The sequence below is a fragment of the Xenopus laevis genome, chromosome 2S, assembly GCF_017654675.1.
Source record: "Xenopus laevis strain J_2021 chromosome 2S, Xenopus_laevis_v10.1, whole genome shotgun sequence".
Classification (NCBI taxonomy): Eukaryota; Metazoa; Chordata; class Amphibia; order Anura; family Pipidae; genus Xenopus; species Xenopus laevis.
In genome coordinates, this window is record NC_054374.1 from 85285903 (window position 1) to 85311107 (window position 25205).

General features: G+C 40.2%; 1 protein-coding gene across 2 annotated transcripts in view; it reads left to right on the forward strand.

The window, feature by feature from the left end:
- The first annotated feature begins 249 nt into the window (after window positions 1-249).
- LOC108709614 (serine/threonine-protein kinase ULK2-like) overlaps window positions 250-25205 on the forward strand; it is a 75578-nt gene continuing 50622 nt past the window's right edge. Inside the window, exons 1-4 of one of the 2 annotated variants that reach the window (XM_041584091.1) lie at window positions 250-649; window positions 741-2087; window positions 15542-15634; window positions 19521-19562. In XM_041584091.1, the coding sequence (XP_041440025.1) occupies window positions 1998-2087; window positions 15542-15634; window positions 19521-19562 (225 nt within the window). In that variant the 5' untranslated portion in view covers window positions 250-649; window positions 741-1997. The remainder of the gene's footprint in view (window positions 650-740; window positions 2088-15541; window positions 15635-19520; window positions 19563-25205) is intronic. The other variant, XM_041584092.1, reaches the window with a different exon arrangement.

Sequence of the window (25205 nt, forward strand, 5' to 3'; positions counted from 1 at the left end):
CTCTTTCCCTAAAATGTTTGTAGTGCTATGAAATCCTTATTGAACCACCCCCACTGATGCGGTTATGAGATCTTGTCTTCTTTACTGACAGGTCCCACCTGCTCCACTCACCCTCCCAGCAATGTCAGTTTTGCTAGTTACGCTTACTTTCTACTGACAGGTCCCAGCTTCCAATTCATTCTCCTCCCTGTGATGTCATCCTTAGACCCGCCCCAATGCAATGTCATCCCCGGCTCCACCTCTGAGCGGTGTCACATGTCACAGCTTTCCTCCATCATTCTTATGGGCTATGGAATAACTATTCTGCAGGAAGGATGGAGGAAATCTGAGGCGAGACATCGCATGGAGGAGGACCCATAGAAATTGTCGCTTGGAGAAGACTGAATGGGACCTGTCAGGAAAAAGTAAGAGAAGCTCGCATAACTTAAATGGCAGGCAGGGGTAGTCAGCACAAAGTAAGAGGAGATCGCATAACTGGTACCAGCAGTGGATTTGGGGAACGTGCAATAAGGATGTATTAGAAATACTGAGATTTTAAAGGGAGAGGGCAGAACTACTTGAACTCGGTGCGTAGATTTCCGAAAAGGCTATCGATCCGCCTGAATTCATTCAAGTCTTTTCATCACTAAAGAGCCCGACGAAAAAAAAAGTAGGTCACTCGTGTAAAAACTCGTCAGTTGCCTATTCCAACGCCAAGGTTAAATACATTGCCCCTAATTTGTCGTGCTATATCATTTCAGACTGTCGTGAAAGAAGCCGTTTCTCCGTGGAAACCCTATGGAAAAGTAGCGCACTCTTTTGTTTGAGCGGAATGATGCGAAAGAGGGGTTGCTGTGCGTCCTATTAAAGCAGTGGCGCAGCGCTTCTGACGTTAGTAAGAGCTCTGAGGCTTACAGTGGGAGTTCTAGAAGAAGCGGAGAGGAACACTGCCCTGTCTGTTTACATGGTGTATAACCAGCAGCCCTGCTCGTGTTTGGATTAAATATAACTTGGAGCTGTGCCCCAGTCATCAAACAATAAATGTATCCAGCTGTAACACTTTGCTAAGCTTTGCACAGTCTTGTATTGTTATTGTTCATACAAGCTGCCGGGGGAGAAACACAAAGAATCAAGACGACCCACGTCTGTCAAGATATAGTGTGGCTGTTACCGTTCAGATTTCCTGCAAGTGCAAAAACCTTTTACAGCTGGAGCACCTGTCATCGATTGTTACCCTGAAGCATCCCCCAAAGCACAGGGTCACAATAGATTCAGCCCCCTAATGTTACAGCTTCTCCCCTCCCAGTGTGTCTGAAAGGGTGGAGACACTGGCTGTCACATTTAAATCTGCACAACAACATGTTTTGACTTCTGCATTCTTAAACACAGACACTTGCACCTGTGTATTGTGTATCCATGTGCTTTAACAGAGGAATGGGAGGGCAAGAAGAAGAGTATGAAATCCTATCTCTGGCTGCCGAGTCAGGAAACTTACACCAGCATCTTGCAGCAGGAGCACCAGCACTCGCCTGGGACCAAGCCCATCTCAGTTAAGACTGGCAGTCATCTCTTTCTGGGGTTCTGTGCAAGAAAATAAACACAGTTCTAAATTTTGACGTTTACCAGCATCTGGGTTTTTAAGATTGGGATTTATAAGGAATTGAGAACATTATGGACATAATTTTTACACCGTTTACATGCTCTTTGTGTTGGTACAGTAAGAGAAACCATACTTTTATGAACGAAGATTTGTAACTAGTTGGTCCATCATGTTGATGACTTGAGGCATTACAATTTTCACCATCCCATTTGTTGCTTTTGTTTTTTTTAATGATCTTCCCCAAAAATCCATTGACTTTAAGCACCGCAATTTAGAGGGGATGCACAGAATGGTAGCAATAACATTTCTGGACAAAAAAGAAACATCGGGGTTGTGGAAGGAGGAAAAGATAAGCTGCCACGGAATAAACTGTAAATTGGAAGCCTGAATGAGCTTTTCGGTGCCTGCAACCTGAAGGATGGAGGTGGTGGGAGATTTCGAGTACAGCAGAAAGGATCTTATTGGCCATGGAGCATTTGCTGTGGTCTTTAAAGGGCGTCACAGAAAGGTAATGATATTGCAAAACGTATTTTGACTTTTATTTCTCAAATTATGCTAAATGTGTTTGCTGGTTACCACCTTAATAATAACATTCTTTTTTCGTTGTGTTTTTGCATAAATGATCTGAAGGTAAAATATGTATTATGTTGTGTGACTGTAGCCCAGCGTAGTTATAGGCTGAAACAAACAAAAAAAAAAAATAGATTAACTTGCTACATTTTTCATGCCTTGTATACCTAGTAGTCTCAGAATCCAACAGAATTAACTAAAGAAGGCAAAAAGTTTCCCCCTTTTAAAAAAAGTTGCTTGTCAAGTTTGTCTGGAGCACAACCCCCAGATTTAGTGAACATATCCATGTTGCATTTAGACAAAGTGACTGTGTATCTTAAAGGGACAATAAACCATAAATGCCTAAAAGCAGTTTTTTTCAGACAGGTTTCAATCAAATCTTTTCGTCGTTTAACATTTGTTCAGTGTCACCTTATGAATATGACAACATTATGTAATTGTTTCTGTTGTCATGTTTCAAGAGTATCTAAGAGTGATGTTAATGGTTCACTAAAAATATCACTTTTAGTGGCCTTCAGACTAGACCTTGGGGGAGCACTTTCAATAAAACTCTCCTTCCCCCAGTCGCATGCCCCATCTGAAATCAAACTGGATGTTACCTTCTACTTAACATGGGCTGTCCATGGTATTTTTTAGGGAGTGGGCCTAGGATAGTGGGGCCCACAATTTTGTTCCCCTGACTCACGCCAACCCAGTCTGAATATGTAGAAGAGTAAAATTAGATTTCATTTTAAACCTCCCCCTAACTGACATTATAATAATTATAATTATTTAGAACAACAAAACAAGCATTCCCTTACATTTACACACTATCCAGTGGTGTAGGCCAGTACTTGCAATAGGAAACTGCAATGTAATCATTTATCCTAACCTCACCCTGACTGGCTTCTAGACTGGACAGTTAGGATTATTTAGAACAGCAAAATAAGCTTTCCTATAAATGACACACCCAGTCTTTAGATCAGTACATGGAATAGGAAATAGCAATGTAGGACAACACTTAGAATGCTGTGGAGTAGATTGTAGAAGCAAACGGTTAACTTGAGTATAACTCACCCACAGGTAACTGTATTCAAAACACTTGACCTCTGTCACAACAACAATACTATCATCTGCATTATGAGCAGCATATTTGAAGACACTAAGCTTCAGTTAATACAGTTAATGTCTAAATTATGATCTTAGTAATTCCTCTTTCAAAACAAACAAGGTTAATTGGCTCCTGATAAATTTGGCTATAGTGTAAGTGTGATAGGGATTTTAGATACTAATCTCCTCTAGTAAAGGGACTAATGTGAATATGTGCAATCTTTGTAAAGTGATGTAGAATATGTTGGGATTTATTTTGTTTATGTACTTCTGTTTATCTTATGCAAGATACATTTACTTTTCAATATAAATATATGTTGTATCATATCATAACAGTATCTTTCTCCAGTTCCCTAAATCCAGATAAGGATAAGACTTGGCTTTCTAATCTTTTCAGTTTGCAGTATCAAGCAGTCTTCCCCTACTGCTTCACCATTGTTTTGAGACATGCTGATGCAGCTGAGTTGATGTTGCAATACTAATTGTCTTTTGCTGTTTGCCGAAAAACCACAAAATCTTTGCCTTCATAAGGGCAGAGACACACGCTGGTAATTTGGGAGATTAGCCGCCCAGCAACAAATCGCTTCTTCTTCGGGCGACTAATCTCTCCGAACTGCCTCCCCACCAGCTAGAATGTAAATCACAGGCGGGATGGCACTCAAAAGGAAACTTCAGGTGACTTCAGAAAGCAGAAGTGTTCTGAGTGCTTCTGTGTTCTCCCGCCGGAGATTTACCTTGTAGCCCGGTGGGAAGGCTGTTCGGGGAGATTAGTCGCCCGAAAAAGAAGCGATTTGTCGTTGGTAGTCTCTCGAAATAGCAGCGTGAATGTTGTTAGGCTAATGGAACCCTTTATGAATATCCAAAAGTCTACTAAAATGCATGTCTTTTTAGGATAGATTTTGTTAAGCATTTATATCAACATTTATTAAAATTCAAAAATCAGGTTTAAGTACATACTAAAGCAACATCTGATTGTATACAACCAAAACTTGCCTCCAAACCAGGAATTAAAAAAAAAAGTACCTGCTTTTAGGCCACTGGTTGGGGAACACTGTGTTAGAGGTTGGGCACTAATGTTGGGTGATCAGTCCTGGTTTCCCATTTATGCTTCAATTCATGCCAAAAGTTTAGTTGGGTTGAGGTCAAGGCTCAGTGCAGGCCAGCCTACTCCCATCTGTAAATCAGTTCAGTATAGACCATGCTTTGGTGAAAGGGCTTATTTTATTCTAACCAGGAAAGGACTTTGTTGCCACAAAGTAGTAAAGTCAGAATTGTCAAGAATTAGACCATCGCAATAACAGGATTTTTTGATACTTACCGTTAAATCTGTTTCTCTGTAGTCGATAGGGGGACACAGGGACCTTAGGGGTTTAAGCTCCATCCTCCAGGAGGCAGGACACTTATGAAAATTATTCAGGGGGCGTGTCTGGACAGCCAGCTTAACCCCACACACATACGAATTCCAATCAGTTTGTACCAAAGATACTGCTATAATAACTATAAAAACCATAGCCGAATGGCAGAACAGGAAGGAAAAAACAGGAAGAGTATTCCCAATAGACCAACGTGGTCAACATTCCTCAAGGGACGGGAAGCCCTGTGTCCCCCTATCGACTACAGAGAAACAGATTTAACGGTAAGTATCAAAAAATCCTGTTTTCTCTGTCGTCTCTGGGGGACACAGGGACCTTAGGGGACTTAACAAAGCAGCCCCAGACAACGGGTGGGATTGAGGAATTGAACTGAATTAGTGAGGACACATGTTACTGCACTACAGAGTGCAGCACTTTGCGGCCAAACGCCGCCTCCGCTGAGGAGTACGTGTCAAGATTGTAGAATTTTGAGAAGGTATGAACGGAGGACCAGGTGGCCGCTTTGCATATCTGCTCAACCGACGCAGAGTTGCGCCATGCCCAGGAAGCTCCGACTGCTCTTGTAGAGTGAGCTCGTACATTCAAGGGCGGAACCTTCCCCTTGGATAAGTAGGCTTGTCGTATCGTTTCTTTGATCCACCTCGCAAGCGTTGCTTTTGATGCTGCAAGACCTTTTTTAGGGCCCGCTGGCAGTATAAACAAGGAAGTAGAACGCCTAAACGGTCTTGAACGTTCCACGTACCACCGAAGTGCTCTGACAACATCTAATTTATGTAATCTGCTCTCCTTGTCGTTCTTTGGATTAGGGCAGAGGGTTGGTACTACTATTTCTTGGTTGATGTGAAATTGAGTTACCACTTTAGGCAGAAAGGAAGGTAGAGTTCTGAGTACGGCTTTGTCCCTGTGGAATATGAGGTATGGTTCATCAGATGACAAAGCGCCGAGTTCAGACACCCGTCTGGTTGAGGATATCGCCATCAGGAACAGGACTTTCTTAGTCATAATTGATTCGGGAACAGATCCCAGGGGTTCAAACGGCGGATCGAGTAGCGCTTCGAGAACAAGGTTCAAGTCCCACCCTGGGACTGGAGATCGGAATGGAGGTTTGAGATGTTGCACTCCCTGCATGAAGGTCCGAATGGAGTCGTCTAATGCCAATCTCGACTGAAGGAGTACAGACAAGGCGGATATCTGTACCTTGAGAGAGCTGAACTTAAGGTTAAGTTGAAGACCCCTCTGAAGAAAGGACAGTATCCTAGGGATGTTGAGTTCTAGAAATGGGAACCCCGCCTCGGTGCACCAGTCGTGGTAGGAACGCCAAATTCGGTGATATGATCTAGATGAAGTTGTTTTTCGGGCTTTTAGCATGGTGGAAATGACGTCTTCCGACAGGCCTTGTTTTCTCCAGATGTCGGATTCAATAGCCACCCCGTCAAAAGGAACAGGCCCGGGTTGTGGTGGGCTATGGGCCCTTGAAGGAGAAGGTCTGGTCTGGGAGTCAGTCGCATCGGTTGGGCCACCGACATCTCCTGCAGGTCTGAGAACCATGTCCGTCGTGGCCAAAAGGGAGCCACGACGATTACGGTGATTTGTGACTGTCTGATCTTCTTTAGTACCCGGGGTAGCATTGGAAGAGGAGGGAAGACATACGCTAGGCTGAAGCGCCAGGATTGAGTCATCGCATCTGTCCCTGCTGCTGTCGGATCCCGACAGCGGGCAAAATACCGGGGTACCTTGTGATTGTGTCTGGATGCCATGAGGTCTATTTGTGGACATCCCCATTGATGTACTAGCTGGGCAAAGACTTCCGGGTGCAGTTCCCATTCCCCGGGCTCTATTTGATTTCGGCTGAGGTAATCCGCTTTTGTGTTGGATACCCCCGGAATATGGATTGCAGACAACCTCACGTTGTTGACTTCTGCCCAGTGTAATATTTGCTGAGCCTCCGCTAGTGCCGCTTTGCTGCGGGTACCTCCCTGGCGGTTGATGTATGCCACTGTTGTGTCGTTGTCGCTCTGTACCCGTACAGGCCTTGTTTGAAGAGGCTGGGTCCATCCTCCGAGTGCCAGTCTCACAGCTCTTAGTTCTAGTACGTTGATTGGGAGTTTCGACTCTTCTGCGGACCACAGCCCTTGTGCGGATAGGTTGTTCCAGGTCGCTCCCCATCCCTGCAAGCTTGCGTCCGTGGTAACGACTGTCCAGTCTGGTGTCGCCCAGGACAGACCCGTGTTGAGGTTGGATGGCTTCAACCACCATAGGAGAGACCTCCTGGTCTGTTGGGAGAGCGAAAATGTTCGGGATAGTGGTCCCCCTTTCCAAACAGCAAGTATGTTGGACTGTAAGGGACGAAGATGTATCTGTGCAAATGGTACTGCCTCTATGACTGAGACCATCACACCTAGAACCCGCATGGCTGCCTGTATCGTGATCTTTTGGGGTAGAAGGAGGCGTTTTGTTTGTTCTCGGAGTCTCGTCTGTTTGTCGTGAGGGAGACAGACTAGTTGAGTGATTGTGTTGAATTCCAGTCCCAAAAAGGTCATCTGGTGACTGGGGTGCAGGTTCGATTTCGACCAGTTCACTGTCCAACCGAAGTCTTGGAGCATAGAGATTGCCAGAGATAGATCTTGTTTTGCTTTTGTTGTAGTTCTGGCTTTTATGAGCAGGTCGTCCAGGTAGGGAGTGATTGATATCCCTTGTAGACGTAAGGCCGCTGCCGAAACTGCCATCAACTTGGTGAATACTCGCGGAGCTGTTGACAGTCCGAATGGAAGAGCCACAAATTGGTAATGGTTGTTGGCAAAGGCAAATCGCAGATAGCGGTGGTGCGGGGGCCAAATCGGTACATGGAGGTACGCGTCCTTTATGTCTAAGGACATCAATAGTTGACCCTCTTCCATGCCCCTGATCACTGAGCGTAAAGTCTCCATTTTGAATCGAGTTGATCTGATGAATTTGTTGAGAAGTTTGAGGTCTAGAACGGGTCTGAAGGTTCTGTCTTTCTTTGGAACTATGAAAAGATTGGAGTAGAACCCCGAGAATCGTTCTTGAGAGGGCACAGGCACTATGACTCCCGCTATTTCCATATCGGTGATGCATTTGAGGAAGGCTTGGGCCTTGGTGCTGTTGCATGGCACTCTGGACATGAAAAATTTGTTGGGAGGAGTGACAAAGAAGTCGATGTGGTACCCTTCTGACACTATTTCTTTGACCCAAGCGTCTGAAGAGTGTCGAATCCATGCCTCCCGGAATCGCAGTAACTTTCCTCCTATGAGTTCCCTTGATTCCGGAAGGATTAGACAGTCAGGCTGTTGTGGATTTCTCATTTGAAGGCTTGTTGTGAGTCTTGGTGGACTTCCAGGTTGGACGTCCCCTGTCGTTGGGTTTTGATCGAAAGTGAGATCTAGGAGGGGACTGGTTTCTTCTGTGAAAACGACCGCTGTGGCCTCGAAAAAATCTACCTCGCCTGGAAGAAGAGGTCGGTCTGCTTTTGGCTTGTGGGAGAAAGGTACTCTTCCCCCCAGTCGCTTGGGAAATTATTTTTTCCAGCTCTTCGCCAAACAATCGTTGTCCTTTGAATGGAAGTGAAGTAAGAGACTTCTTGGAGCTGACGTCCGCTGACCAACTTTTAAGCCACAAAATCCTTCTCGCTGCTACTGATAGCGCTGAGGTCCTGGCTGTAGATTGGGCGGCGTCTAGGGTTGCGTCGCAAAGATAAGCTGATGCATCTACGACAGAAAGGAGGGATGCTGCGAGTTCCGATCGGGGTACTCCCTCCTGTATATCTCGGAGAAGGGCCTCCGCCCATGCCTGTATGGCTCTGGAGACCCACGCTGAAGCTAGTAATGGTTGTAGTGCGGCCCCCGAGGCGGAGTAAATGGCTCTAAGGGTTCCTTCCATTCGTCTGTCGGCAGAATCTTTAAATGCTGCAGCATCGGTAACCGGCAGAGTCGTGGATTTGGACAGACGGGATACTGGAGCATCTACCGTTGGAGGGGTGAACCATTTATCAACCAATTCCTTAGGAAAGGGATAGGATTTAGAAAATTTCTTGGAGGCTTGAAATTTTCGTTCTGGAAAATTCCACTCTTCTTGTATCAAGTTGGTCAGTTGATCGTGTGCGGGAAAGCAGGTTACGGATTTCTGTTTCCGTTTGAATAGACCTGTGGACTGACCTTTCACCTCCTGTGCCGGGGAGATATTAAGTACCTCGAGAACTCCCTTAATGATACCATCAACGTCGTGTTGTGTATCTTTGTCTGTACTGTCCCCTTGTGGTTCCTCATCTTCCGATGGTGCATCAGATGGGGGAATTTCCCCTTCTGACTGAGAGGAGCTCTGATCTTCTGATGAATCAGCAGACATATAGTGAGCAGTGACAGGATTCTTAGGGCTATCTACTCTCTTGCGTTTTCCCTTGTGTTTTTGGCTGAGTTTGGAGAGAACTTTCCCCAAATTATCTGCGATGACGGGTAGTCCCTGCAGGGAGGCTAGGGACTGAGAAAGATGTAAAGCCCAAAGTGGTGCATTTTCCTCCTGGGTAACAGTTTCTCCAGTATCCTGGGAAGTGCCCTGAGGATCTAAGAGCAGAGGGCTCTGTTGTGAGAGAGACACTTGAGTGGAGGTTGACATTTGCGCTGTTGAGCAGGATGTGCACAGCGGTTCACTCTGACCCCCCCTAAATTTTGTCTGACAATTTGTGCAGGCATAATGTGAAACCTGCGCCGTTGCCGGGGTTTTCCCCCCCGCCCTAGGGAATAGGCCCCCTGCCTTACCTTCTGCCATCCTGCCAGTCAGTGCAACACTGGGGTTTTTCACCCCTGTTGGAAAAGGTAGGCGTGTGGGATTGTTGGCTGTGGTCGTCCACACTGCCTTCCCTGTGGTAAGGAACGGGTTAACCTCAGTCTGGGGTTATGGTGCAGTGACTGGGTGTCGTGCGTGCTATTGGAGCGCACCGGTGCTAGAGGTACTGTGCTGGAGTTCGCGCCGAGTGATCGCCAAGATGGCGCCGTTTCGCGCGCTTCTCACAGAAGTTTTCCCTCAACCAAGATGGCGCCGTGCGCCTCCCCGCGACTGCGCGCCCTTTTTTCCAACTGCAGTGTAAAGAGAAGAGAGGGCGCGCCAGCCGCAGCGCTAGAAAAACTATCCTCCTCCCTCCCAGAATGGAGGTCAGCAGCTGGACCTGACCGCCCGTGTCTGCACCGCGTCGCTAGAGACGCAGATAGACTGGCAAGCGGTGATGAGGAGAGAGGGGTGGGGAATGGCGGCGCAATTGTAGCGTATCAAGCCGTGTAGGTAGAGCTTGAATTGCACTGTGGGCTGGGGGGTGTGGGGAGAACCTTTTCCGAGTTCTGGTCCCTGGGTTAAGAGGGATTATACTTACCCAGCAACCCTTACCTCCCTCAGCCTTGTCCACCGGTCAGACCTCTGAACCTATAGGGAACAGGTTGTGTCTTGGGGGGTCTTCTCAGCCGTTTTCGGGCTGTGATGTCGACCCCACGGTGGAATCCCTCGTAGGAGGTGTGTTCTCAGGCAAGCAAGTTTTATCACTGCTTCCGAAATCACCTGCTGTCGTTTCTGATGAAGAATAAGGTTTTTCCCCATCAGCAATAGTCCATCCTCCAGGTAGCAGGACACTTAAAAAACTGATTGGAATTCGTATGTGTGTGGGGTTAAGCTGGCTGTCCAGACACGCCCCCTGAATAATTTTCATAAGTGTCCTGCCTCCTGGAGGATGGAGCTTAAACCCCTAAGGTCCCTGTGTCCCCCAGAGACGACAGAGAAAATTAAATAGGCTATCAACATACTGTTGGTGAAATGGTGTAAGGAAAGCATATTTGCTGGAAATTCAATTTTTTCTGTTTTAATGACAAGCATTACAAACATTTTGCACTCTTATTTCCTATGTTAATAAGAGTGATGCCTTATATTACAGACAATTAAAGTATATGGTATATTCAGTCAGAGGCATTCTGCCTAGTGATGTAGCAGGTATCATTTTTAGATGCATGTAGCATTACATTGGGCAGGATTTTAGTACTTCTGAGTGTGGCCTTTAGAGCATTCCACAAATGGAAATGATTACCACGAAGATGGTCATGTTCAGTAATAAATTTCATGGATTAGGTGTACAGTTGGTGTTGTTATGGTTTCTTGTGTTACAGATGTTTTGTGTCACATGGCAGAAGCACCCTAGTTTTTATTTTTTATGCAATTTTTTTTTTGGATCTTATAATTCATGTATTCTTAACTTATGGGTAAAGTCTCAAAGTCCTTATGCTGTTTAGCTTGGGTCACTGGTATCACCCAGATTATCAATAAAAAGTCCACCTACAATAGAAAATAGTAATTAAAATAAAGTATGTACACCAATTTAAGATTGCAAAACTGCATAGGGGTCAAAGGGGTTGTTCACCTTCCAAGCACTTTTTTCAGTTTAATTGTTTTCACCAGAAATAAAGACTTTTTTCAGTTGCTTTCCATTTAAAAAATTTTTTTTATCGTTTTTCCAAAACTGATGTCTTATGTTGTGTCTCTGGTGCCTCAGTCTGGCAGCTCAGTAATCCAGAAGTAGATTCTGAACTGTTACAATATGATACATTTAGTGGCTACATGAGTTGATACATTTATCACTTATGTACTTGGAATATTAGCAACAATTGTATCAATTATAACAGCTGCCTTTAACGAAACTCAGGGTTTCTGCTCAGTAGGGACAAAGATAACAAATGTATCAATTTAGAACAGTTACAGAGTCGTCAACCCCCACCCCAGTCGCTTTAGATTAGGTGAAAAATTAAACGTACTTCAGTTTTAGAAAAATGATCACAAATCGAAAATAAAAAGCAATTGCAAAAAGTCTTTATTTCTGGTGAACTATCTGAAAACAACTAAAGTGGGAAAAGTGTTTGAAGGTGAACAGCCCCTTTAGAAGAAGGCAGTGTGCAATGTGCATTTTGCTGTCTCTTTTGCACTTTCCAAAATGGCTTCTGGTGTTGCAGGCTGAGTTATTTTATAACTTGGGGTGACTATGGAAAATGCATCGCCGCATGTGCGTTAGCTCAGACGACTTTTTATTATAGCCTATGGAAAACACGCTGAGGCAGTTCGGGAAGATTGTCGCTCAGAAGACGAGGTAATTAGTCGCCAGGCGACAAAATCTTCCCGAATTTCCTTGTGTGAACTAACCCTTAAAGAGACTGCACTACAGGATCTTTATAAAGACAGACACAAACAAAGACAATGGGGGGAATTCACAAAAGTGGAGAGCCCATTTTTGGAATAAAAGTGGTGGTAAACTGGTGTAAAATTCCTTTCCATATTCACAAACAGAAATCCGCCTAAATGACTTTTCCCCCGACATTTTAAAAATGGAGTAAAGCTCAGTATAACTCTTCCCCATGTGTCAGATCATTTCTAAAATAACTTGCTCTGCTTTGGTTCAGACAATCTTCATTTCACACCTCTTGTAGGTGCCTCATTGGGGAAGAATTAGCATATTAATAAGGATTAGCATTTTATAGTCAGGGCACAAGTTTGTGTCTAACCCTAGAGGTGTAATACCCTCATTAACAAAACAAGTAAAACACTGATTAAACAAAAAGTGTAATTTATACAATTTGATGTTTTTAACTCACATTTTAACTGCATTATTTTACTAGTTTTAGCTGAGTGAATGAGCAATATTAGCAATTTGAGTGAATATATTATCTAAAGGAAAAGTAAAGCCTCTCAGGCATTTTTTTTAGTTTTGGCATCAATTAGACACTAGATCCAAGATAATAAAAACAATTTTTGATACAAATCCCTATATTATTAGCATTTCTTGCTACAGAATTGGAATTACACAAACATGTAGGCAAATTTAGAAAGCCCAGGTTATCCTGAAAAAATTTATGTATAATTTTCCTAGGTAAAACAAACCCCCTCCCCCAAAAAATCCAATTGATGGCTGACTGACAGGTGTAGTAAGCGCTAAAGACAAATTCAGAAAAAAATGTCATCAAAATGTTGTGCAAAAGACAAAATCTGAAAACTGTCTGTTTAAAAGACAAATTCACAAAAGTGGAGATAGAGGTTTGTGAATTTGATGGGAAATCTGACATTTTTATCTCCATTTTTATGTTGTCTCAATATCACCACTTTTGTGAATTCCCCCCAATGTGTGTAAGAAATCTTACATAAAATACAGAGCCAGTGTTTGAAAATTCATGTTAGGTACTATGGTATTGGTTCTATGTGGTTGCCAAACTGCTTATCTTAAGGGAGAAGGAAAGGCTAAAATTAAGTAAACTTTATCAGAAAGGTCTATATAAATACACCAGTGAACCTCAGTAATGCTGCTCTGAGTCCTCTGTCAAAAGAAACACCACATTTCTTTCCTTCTATTGTGTACACATGAGCTTCTGTATCAGACTTTCTGTTTTCAACATAAACCTCCAGGGCTAGGGCTTGAGCATGCTGAGTTGGCTGCCCTCTTCCCTCCCCCTCCCTGCTGTAATCTGAGCCCAGAGCAGGGTGAGCAGGGAGAGACTCAGGCAGGAAGTGATGTCACACCAAGCTTATATGGCAGCTGCTATCCTAAACAAACAGAGAGAGCTTCTAGAGCTGTTTACTCAGGTATGGTAAAGAATTCTGCAGAATAAATATAGTGTTATAGCTTGCACTATTGTGGCTAATCTATTGGCAATAAACTGCTTCAGTAGTTTTGCTTCTTAAGTTACAGGGGCCATCCCCATTATACACCATTAAATTAAACACTGAATCATGTAGAGGATTGTGTCCCTCCAGCCTGGCATAGGTTCTAAGAAAGAAAGGTATACAAATGTAGAGTTAGTTGTTCTTTTATTAAAATGCAAAGTGCAGGTTGGGGTAAAATAATCAGTTTGATGGACAGAATCCCCAACAAATGGGCATGCTAACTCGATTTATAGTGCTCACAAATAGGGAATTCAGCTGTATATTTCTTGCTTCACAAAAATCCAATTACTGCCACAATACTGTATATCAAACGTTCGTCTTTTCCACTCAATTCGACACTGCTTAAATGCCTTCTGGCAAGGATTGGCTCCTGTCTGAAACCAAGAACAAATTCCAGAAATGTAAAATCAATCTCAAGCATCAATAAGAGCAGGACAACTTTTAACAGAAATTGATTTATTCACTTCTGTTTACAGTATTACAAGAATCAGGCCTAGACTGGCAATCTCTGGGTTCTGGTAAATGTCAGAGAGGCTCTTGTAAGATGCCATAGACATTGACTATGTAGTGGGCTGGTTCGGAACTGTTTTTAACTATGTACTTGAAATGCCAGGGCCTATTCTGAATCCTGGTCCAGAGTTGATAAGAATGCAGGAATAATTATAATAATAATTTGGGGAGAAACAGCTCTTATTGGCCCTGCACTGTCACTGTGGGCTTTGTTGCTGATGATATTACCTAGGACTGTTAACATGCAATGTCATAGTAAGAGAATCTGGAAAAAGTTAATTATTTCATGGGACAGTCTTCTTATTGGTATGATATTGGCTCCCCTGCTGTTTGGTGTATATCTATCAAAAGAAATCTTTATTAACGTTTGTAATGTAAATAAATAAAAGCTTTCTTGTTTTCTCTCTGTTTTTTTTTTAATCTTGATAATTTTGTCCTCGATTTATCATGCAGATCTTTATAATGTAATAACTGGCTATTTTTATTAAATTAAGCCATATTACTTATGTGATATGTACATTTTTAACGTGTAACTGATTTTGTAGTTTGTTTGAAGCCATATTTCACATTTTGGAATGAAAATTCCTGCAACAAAATTGATTGATAAAGTCATTAACAATTTCCAGCAAATGCAGATTGGTATATAGCACTGATATCATCATATGCTAGCAGCATTACTTTGCTTTGAAATCATTAAGTGGCAGGAATAATCTGCATGGCCATGGCCCAAATGGTTTACAGTTGTTTAGCTCACTTTAAGGTGGGCATACTGCCTGTTTTGCTAAACAAGTAGATTTTTACCTAATTTGTGTACTGATACTCATATGTAATGGACATTGGTCAGGAGGCCTATACAAGCTAGAGGGGCCAAATTGACAGTTTTTATCAGGGCCGGGCAAAACTGTCTGGGCGCCCTAGGCAACCTAGCTGGCCAGCCACCTCGCACCACCCATCCCCCATGGCAGGGGAATGACCAGCTAGCAGTGGGAGTTAAGGCCAGGACTAGGGGTAGGCAGTAGAAGAGGTAAGTGCCTAGCACACCTGCAATATTGCATGTGCCTCTTCTTATCATATGACCATCCTATTGAGCAGATTTATCAAGTTTGATTTATAAATTTCTTTAAATCAACCCAACTGGCTGGTTGATTGCTAGGAAAGCTGAATTAATTTAAATATTAATCAATAACGATATTTATAATTGTTCAAGCTTTCAGGATTCATTGGCATTCTTCTGTTTATTTATATAATGCTATAATTTTTGTGTTTAATGCTTCCATCTTAAACTGCAAAGATCAGATGCAATTCCCATTTCTAGCCCATGTGAGCCAGAGAAAAGTTTTGTTTAGCAACCTTGGTTTAAAAACTGAACCAGATGTTGCTGTACAATTTTTTGCATTATGCAGGAACCTGTACTTTTTCACTATTAGATCTATTCAGGAATCATTCTAAAATGATCCAATTCAATCAAATGTGTTATTTGGGATAATAAATGTATCAAATTATTTTGGAAAAACTAATGTATGCTACTGATAATCGCGTTTTCAGTTAGACATGTATTTTCTAATAGTGTTCAAATTTAATCTAATAATATTGGGCTGACTGTAAATTTTTCTTGGGGCTATTGCCAGTTTTTCTGAACATATTTGTGTTAATTGCTTAATTTAGTTACAAATCATAGTAATTTCAATTTTTTTTTAATTAATTTCTCTTTTACTTTCTTTAGAAAACTGACTGGGAGGTGGCAATTAAAAGCATCAATAAAAAAAACCTATCCAAATCACAGATCTTGCTCGGCAAAGAGATAAAGATTTTAAAGGTAAGGTGTTTAGCTGAAATACTGCAGGTTCTGGTTAGAATATTAGTATTCTTGTTAACACCACATGGTTAAGGCAGTATTTATGGCTTTATATAGTGAATAAAGTACCCCCTCTTGTAAAATATAAGGATATTATAAGTTACCGAGGAGTTTCATGACTATAAAAATACAAGGCCGAAGGCCGAGTGTTTTTATACAAGTCATGGAACTCCGAGGTAACTTCTAATATCCTCATATTTTGCAACTGGGGGTACTTTATTTAATATAATACACAAATTTCAGTGAGTCATGTGACAGAAATGACATCAGAACTCACCGTTTATAACTGATGGCATCAGAACTCACCGTTTATAAGGATATAATTTACAAGATATTCATAGCTTGTGTGTATTATACAACAATAACAGACGTCACCTCATATGGACTGGTTTTGCCCCTCCCCCGGACCAATGGTTACTCTTGATAATTTGTGCCCAAATTAACTCTAACTCCCATTGAAAATACACCAAATATCTTTAGAAACTATGAACATTAATTTTGGTGATTGGGGGGAGTGGTCTAGGCATAATGGGCATGGTAAAGATATAGTAGACGCACCCAGATTTATATCTGCAATAACCTAATATGAGCAAAATTTATTTCTGCAAAGAGGTTTATGTGTGCTCCCAGATCTTTATGTAGTATTTATGGGTTACTATAGGATCATAGACTAATTTTCATCCTGAAAATAGCAACCAGAAGGACACAAAGTTATAGCTTCGCAATGTACCATGATATGGCAGCAAATTAGCCTAAATACATTCAAAAATACAAAATAGATGGGAAAGTATGTTACAAACTAGATATGTGTAGTACTGATGAATAGCTGGGGAATGGGTTTAAGCTATGTCAGGTATCATTTTTATGCAATCTGCTACTTGAGCTTTAAATGTTGTACCAAGGTACCTTTTGTCTGATTCTATATTTGTGTATATATGCATCCTGTTAGAAATTAAATATACAGCACTCTGAAAAAAATTCCAAATGGTGGTCTTTTGTGGCAAACACTAATACCAGCTATTTGTTAAGGACAAGGAAAGCCCTATTTATGATATGCCAGTGAATAGAAATACTTTTGTTTGTTCCTTGGGCTAGTGCTCCTGCCACCAGCTGGGGGAGGTTTCAGTTACAGCATTGCAGTGCCTTTTTACTGTGCTTACCTGCTTCCCTGTCAGATTCGATTTAGATTCACAAATGTGCCACAGCGCAAAGTCATAAACATAGATGCTGCTGTGCATGCATGAATCTAAATATTGCATTGGGGCAACTGTAAAAGCAAGGTAACGTGGCAGCTGGTGCAATTTTTCCTTAATGAGAGCATAGGCCTGTAGAGCAAGCTTCAATATTTCGTTCATTGAGTGGCTAAAATATTGCCGCCCCCCCACCACCATGAATAATCCTCAATTTGTACGATTTTCGGACCGTGTGTGGAGAGTCCCGGCATTTTTGGTCCCACGGAGATCGGTCGTTTGGTCGATCAGACAGGTTAAAAGTTTCTGTCGGCTGCTGATAATTTCTCTGTTAAAATTGCTGATAAGACGATTTTCAGTGGGAGACTGTCACTACCTTTTGTCGGACATTTTTGTACGATTGCTGTAGGGGCAGAACATCGGCTGATCTGTTCTTTTTCTACTTTATTTGATCTGAAAGGTTAGTGGCAGGTCTGGAGATGGGGAAGTCAAATCATTCGAGGATTCGAACAATCGGATCTTTGCATCTATGGCCAGCTTAAGGCTTCCCTTGTCCTTTAAGCCAAATCTTAACCGCCTGTTTGTGGTACAAATAAACCATTTTTTTACATTGCAAAAATATAGTTTATAGTACAGTATATCTCATTTCTACAGTAGTATCTTACGTATAACAAGCAGTGTCAGACTCGGAGGGGGGGGGGGTTGGTCTGGGCCCACCAGGACTGCCATATCAGGGGCACAAGTAACCTCAGCGCATCTGACCTCCCCTCCTCAGTCAACATCAGGGCCCCACTTGGCAGCTGACCACAACCATACGCCTCCATCTTCTATCAGGCGGAACTGGAAAAGATCAGGGAGCACCAGTATAATGACATAGATTGTGATTCTGATACTTTTAAAGGCCTATTTATTATGTCCCAGTATGGTGCCTAGGATATAAAAATACAGCTATTTTATTTAACCATTTTTGGCCAAATACATTCTCTCCAAATTCTAATTTGCATTGGGGGCAACGGGTACTTTTTCTGACTGTCAGAAAATGTTTGATAAATATTAATATTAAACAGCTGAAAATCCGTCAAAATTCCCCAGTTTGATAAACCCCTGAACTAAACCGCTCTTTTGTGTTTACACCTTGTAATGCTTTTGTGATAGTATACGAATAAAAAAACCATACACAAACATACATCTCTCTTATACGTTCCATAGATTATTTCATCTATAGTTCTATCATTTTATTTGCTACATCACTTAGTTTCAGCCAGAGCCTTCTTGTGTTTCCATGGTAATTCTTAAATTCTCTTCACCCCTGACATTCTAGGCAAAATTCAGATTTTATTTTAGGTAAATAGAAACAAAAATGAAACACTCTTAGACATGTTTCAATATAGAAGCAATAATAGAATCTAAGTCTAGACTTATTTATGTACGTTTGTGGAATTATTCTGTTCAAAAAATCAAGATCTTTGAAATGCATTTTTTAATTTCTACTGTCAAAACAATGCCTGTGGTCTTTTGTAGTTCACTGGCATCTGTTTTTAGACTGTGACAATTTGGTCAGTTTGCTATGAAACACCAGCTACTAATCTAAATCCATTCCGATTTTTAACTGCAAACAAGACAGTAAATTTAGAATTGCATGGTTTGCTTTGTCCACGGGACCTCTATGAAATTTCTCTCATAAAATTGCCAAACTGTAATCCTGTAAAGCAGTAGATTAAAATAATATTCTTTCAATAATGTAACTGGCTATGCTTATTGTATTTTTAGCAAATGATGCATTTAATGGCATTTTTGTTCAGGGCTTTATAACTGGATTTGTCAAGAAATAATGGCTTAACAGATTCTGTTCTGGGTAATCTTCTTTTAAATGAATCATTTGCATTTTAGGCAACCAGAGGTCTAGCACAATAATTTGACCTTGTATCACTTCTCTTGAGTAGGATTGTAGTTAAATCTGTGAAACCTTTACTTACTGTTGAACTCACACACCCCCTCTTCTGCTATAAATATGTACAGAGCACATAAAGTACAGTTCAAATATGCTGTATCCCAGTTAAGTTTTCACCCCCCCCCCCCCACAATCACACAAGTAATCATGATGTCTGTGGAAACAATCCATATAAGGGAGAGGACAGGGCAACGAATGCCAGTGGGCCTAGGGGTGCCCTCTATTTAAATCCGGCCCTGATGGGCAATCCATAAACTAGGCCTATAAAATCTGTGCTGCAGGGAATAACAAAGTATCAACTTGCCTACTACTTGATAAAATGGGTAAGCACCATCTTTGCATTGTTACGGTAAGTTTTTTTTCTCTCAAAGACAAAAAGAACATGTTAGATTCCAACAATCAAGATGTAAATTCTTCTGAAAGGGCAGGGAAATGCCTTTGTGTCAATAAGTAACTTAACCTGATTTCTGTGATTGACCTTGGGCTTTAAGAGCACATTATTTAGGCCTGGTAGATCAGTTAACCAAGAAAATATAAACATCCTAAAAGTTTGGTTTTACCCTGGACTTAGCTCATCTGTGAATGGAATAGGAACTATGAGCAACACTGGTACTAATGTGAATGATATATAATCTCTGAAAAAAAACACTTAATAAGCACAGAATAATAATCATAACAACAGCATCTTCATTTTCATTTTTTTCAGGAGTTGCAGCATGAAAACATTGTGGCCCTTTACGATGTCCAGGTAACTTTGATCTATACATAGAATTTGTAAATGTCTTTATTATGAATTAAGCTGATATGACTTAGTAAAGAATGTACAAAAACACTGTAACTGTTGTCCCGATATTTAGGGGCATATTTATCAAGGGTCGAATTTCGAATTGAAAAAACTTCGAAATTCTAATTCAAAAAGACCAAACAAAATTAAGTCAAAGTTTTTTTTTGGTCCAATAGGTCAGTTTTCGATCGAATAGGCCGAATTCGAATCTTACGAATAGAAGGAATATCGCATTCGATCGAATTTGATTCAAAGCTTTTCCAAAAAAAGCTTAGTTTTTTCAAAGTCCACCAATTGACTTCAAATAGGTTCTAGGAGGTTCTAGGCTAAAACAACAATTTGGCAGGTTTTAGATGGTGAATGGTTGAAGTGGAATTTTTAAAGAGACAGTACATGATAAATGTCGTTATTCGATTTTTTTTTCAAATTCGAATCGAATTCGGACTATTCCCTAGTCGAAGTAAACAAAAAATAGCTTGAAATAGCTCGAAATTCGAATGTAGCTTGAAATTCGAATTTTTTTAATTCGAAAATTCACCTCGACCTTTGATAAATCTGCCCCTAACTATTTTTATAATGTGCTATAGTATTTAATATTTTAGAGATTTTTAGGATTTGTGGAATATACTTTTTAAAAAATTTTTTTGAATGGTTTTATTGAAAACATCCAATGATATCACATACATGTATCTCACTGTCAAACATATTGAATAGAATATTATGATGATATTGGTTTATCTTCTCTCATAAGCATAGGAACATGAGCTATAAATTAGGGTAAAGGCACACGGGAAGATTCGGGGAGATTTAGTCGCCCGGCGAGTAATTGCCTCTTCTTTGGGCGACTAATATCCCCGAAAAGCCTTCCCGCCGGCATTTGGAGTGCTTTGTTTCCAAAGTCGCCCGAAGTTTCCTTGTGAGGCAACTTCGGCCGACTTAGAAAAACGAATGCTCCGAGTGCCATCCCGCTGGCGATTTAGATTCTAGCCGGCGGGAAGGCTTTTTCGGGAGATTAGTCGCCCGAAGAAGAGGCAATTTGTTCCCGGGTGACTAAACCTCTCAGAATCTTAGCCTGTGCCCTTACCCTTAAAGTTGTGATAGGGGAGGCAGAAATGTCAGGGGAGGGGTAGGGTATAGGTGGGGGATGGGAGAGAAGAGAAATAGATGCAGTAGAGGACTAGTAGTCCTGGGAAAAAAACTTTTAAAGCTGTTTTTGTACTATAGGAATTGTGTGCATTGTTTTTGTTATTTTTCCACTACTGTCATTCCCAGCGATTTCAGAATAACCATGCATGAAAATGGATCTAGGAAGCTAAATGTATTATATTCTAGTAAAGCCCTAATCCAGAAGATGTCCAAAATATACAAAACATACGTTCATATTTTAATAAAATCACTTCTGGAAATATGTTCCGTATTCCCATAATTGTCCTGTAATTAAGATTTAACAATGTGCCAGTGTTTTTTTTTTAAAAGGAATATCCAGCAAAACAAAGACACTTAACTAACTTGTAATCACAATGTATAAAGTGCTGCATAGCTATTCATCTTGCACATTTCAGCAGATTCTAATTAAACTGTTTGTTCATAGTTGCATAGTCTCACAGCAGAACTGAACTTTCCATGGCTCCACTTCCCTTTGCCCATTACTTATCATGCCTCACAAAGCAGTGTTCCATAAAAATCCATATACTGTAAGACTTTTGGGAGCATATTTATTAACACTGGAGATCAGCATCACTGGTGATGTTGTCCATAGCAACCAATCAGCAATTAGATTTGAACATTCACCAGCAATCAAGCAAAGATCTGATTGGTTGCTATGGACAACATTACAGTTGATGTTTTTCTATAATCTTAATAAATAGCCCCATAATGTTGTTTTGAGCTCCTATGTACATTTGCATATGTGTTTAGACCAAGGACAAAAAAAAAGTAAAGGAAAAATGTAAATTGGAAATTGGAATGATGTTGATTTACGTTTTTCTTGTATTTTTTTTAATTATTTTTCAATTTCTTGCTATTTTCTTAAGTCTTACAAACTTAATTTATTAATGGAAAAAAGTTGAGAAAATAAGTAAAAAATGTGTAATCTGTATATCTACTGTATGACCACAATTTGTCTGACATTCTTGATACACTGCATTTGCTCTTTTGAAGACTCTAAATGAGCTTCCACTTTTCTGTGTTTAGTGTACCTTCCACACCTATGCACTGTGTGGGTAAAGTATAATAAGAACAAGTATAAGAAGATTCATATTAAAATTCATTATTCTTTAAAGCTAAAGTGGTTTAGTTTTTTTTTCTTTGTTGTTGTTTCAAATAACATGAACGTTGTTAAGTTAAAGGGCATGTAAAGGCAAAAAAATAAAATCCCATTTTTACTTTTTTTTTATGAAAAAGAAACCTATCTCCAATATACTTTAATTAAAAAATGTGTACTGTTTTTATAAAAAACCTTACTGTATGCAGTGAAATTCTCCCTTCATTTACTGCTGTGGATAGGAATTGTCAGACGGTCCCTAACTGCTGAGCAGGGAAACAATCATACTTATGAACAGCAGGGGGAGCCCCGCCTTACTTCCCAGCCATTCAGAACTCAAGCAGCTTTGTTTATGACGATCCCTAAGCAGCCCAGACCACACTGAGCATGTGCACAGTCTTAGTCTTGCAAAGATGATTAACAAAGTTGCAAGATGGTGACCCCCTGTAGCCAACTTTGAAAGCATAAATTATTTGTTTGATTGGGCTTGTGGTGCAGTAAGTTCATGTTTATATTTAGTATACAAAATACAGCATTTCTAGCCTTATTCTATTTTAGACTTTACATTCCCTTTAATGTTCTTATATAACCCCCTGGTATGATTGCCAAATTTTCTGACAACAAGCAGCTGACCTTTAGAGTGTTTGAGTTCATTTATTGAAACTGTGTATTATCTGCACCTGCAAACCACTTAGCTGTTTCCACCATCTCAGTATATAGTAAGCATTAGCACACGTACTCCTGCTCAAATTTGGACAGAGGCCAAGTTGTTCATGTTTGTCATGGGATTTCTCATAGGATCAGTGTCCTATTTTCAGTCGGATGCAAAAGGAGAGATATTTTAACCTGTGCTTGAGTTGGAAAAAAATCTCCTTGTGTAACCTTTATATTCCATGCTTTAAAACAGTGTTATGGCAAGCCTGCACAGAATGATTATGAAAAACTTGCTTTCCAGCTTCAAGTAGATCTTTCTTGCATAACTAAAATTATCAGTGTTTAGAAATAAACGTATCTCCTACATGAGCACTGTATTAGTGGAAGTTTATTGAAATCCATAAACCTAAGGTTTTCAAACTTTTTGTTTTTAACCTCCACTTACAGACAGAGCCAGCTTGGTTTGTAAGTTAGATGTAGTAATATACCATTATCTATAGGGGGGTTCCTTTTGCCTAGATGTACTTTATTAGAGCTCACTCTATTAAAATCACCAGAAATCCTGTTGCTCTACATGCAGGATTTGTGCAAAAGGCAGTTATTTTGTTAGATTTTGTTTGTACTGGAATCAGTTATTTGAATGAGCTCTAATACATCTGCTAGGAAAGGAATCCCCCTATAAGACAGAAGGAAGGGAAACAGATGCTGAGAGAGGGATAGTGAACCTTGACTTGATTATTTCAGAAACAATGCAGAATATTTAACTGATTGTATTTAGAAAGTTTAATATTTCAGCATGAGGAAGCGTATATTAATACGTTAAAAAAATTCATTTTCGCGATTGTTCCCCTTTAACATTTATATTCATCTTCTTTCTCACGTGTCTTTTTTTTCTCCCTTGCCCTTTTATCTTCTACACCAAGGGTGTTGCTAGCTGTGCAAGACACTGTCACATGCCAAAGACATTTGTTTTTTGTATATGTAAATACAACTTGCCAATAATCCCATACCCACAACATTTTCGCTGAAAAAGTGGGTCACAACAGGCTATCCTCTATCTGACATGGTCATGGCCAGTTTGTATCTGCCCCACCTAACTAGGGGACGATTTACAATAATTTAATCAGGTTCAAGTAAAGCAAAGAAAGTAGAAAAAAAATAAAATACTTTCCAATTCTTTACTGGAACCTGATGATTAGTTACTCATAAATCAGCCTGAGTGAAATATCAACAGAATTAAATATAAAGGCTGCCCAGCCTGCTGAATAAAACACATTTTATATTATGATGTAATATTTTTCAAAATTATTTAACATGTAAAAACAACACTATATAGTGAGATAGTATAGTCACTATATGTTGTTAAACTATCCATTTTTAAGAGTTTTAGTAAATCTTATATTTTACATTTATAGCCATGTTATCTGCCCCAGCAGTATCTTCTCTGAAACACTACTACTGTAACTTTGTCGAATATCTTTTACTTTTTTGGTGTGGTAGCTTTAGGAAATATTATTTGTTGCTGACAGTTAGAGTTAAATGATATCCAGTACTGTACTGATAGGTTGACTAGCTTTGATTGTATCCCACACAAATGCCACTAAAAAAGTGTTTTGCATTTGGCATCATGCAAAGTGTGACCTTCAGTTAATCACAATAAACATTCCTATTTAACTGGAAAACTTACTGATGTAAACAGTTCAAAGTATGTTGAAGTAAAAGGAAAACAAATATAACCAGTTCCAGGATTTGTGTAATGTGTATTCACTTTCTGTAAGGGAAAAATCCCAGTTCATTTTATGGTTTTGTTATATCAGTGTTAAGAATGTTGTTATGTAATGTCAAGCATTTGTGATTAAGCAAACTAACATTATATTGCTATGGAAGTTCTACAGGTTTACTGCAGGATTCCCAGACATTTGACAGGTGCTGATTATTTTAGGATCAATTTGGCTAGTGTAAGAAGAGTTGCTGAAAGTTTTTTTTCTTTTTTCTACAGCCTAAAGTGTACAGTGGCAATATTCCACTCCCATGTACAATATCTCAAATATTTTTGAGATCTGTGGTGAGATGAAACCATTACATACCTTTTAACCTGGCTTTGGTTGTATTTGATGATACTTGTTTGGATACTGTGTCTGGTGACTGGAGATCCCTAGGCCTGCACGAGTACCTTAGACCAAGGGTCCACTCGCTTTGTTTATTCACTTCACATAAATATATTAATTTATCCCTTCCTCCATTTCTTCTTTTTTTCCGTACTGAATTGGTCAATAGGCATACATTTCAACAATGTTGGGTAAACAGGAGGGCCCACAATGAGTCTTTTGGTACTAGAGAGGGTCTGGTGGTATATTCTGATAATAAGAAGATGCTTGCAAATCCATTGAGCCCTCACAGTTAGACAAATTTTGTACATGCCACAATTTTCACCTATTGTTGTCTATGGGCATCTTTTTCATGGCGAAACCTGATGACAAAGGTCTCTCATCACTACTCACAATCAATATAATCATTTATTTTATAGTGTGCATACATGTCAAACAAAAGGTTTGCAATTATTTTTTATTGTATGTGTGTCTTATCAACAGTTTGAACCATCTGTTGCACTTCAATAAACAGGCTTTGTCTACCTTAAAGTTCACCTACTTCAAGGCATGAAAACTTTGTTAACTTTCAGACTTTAACAA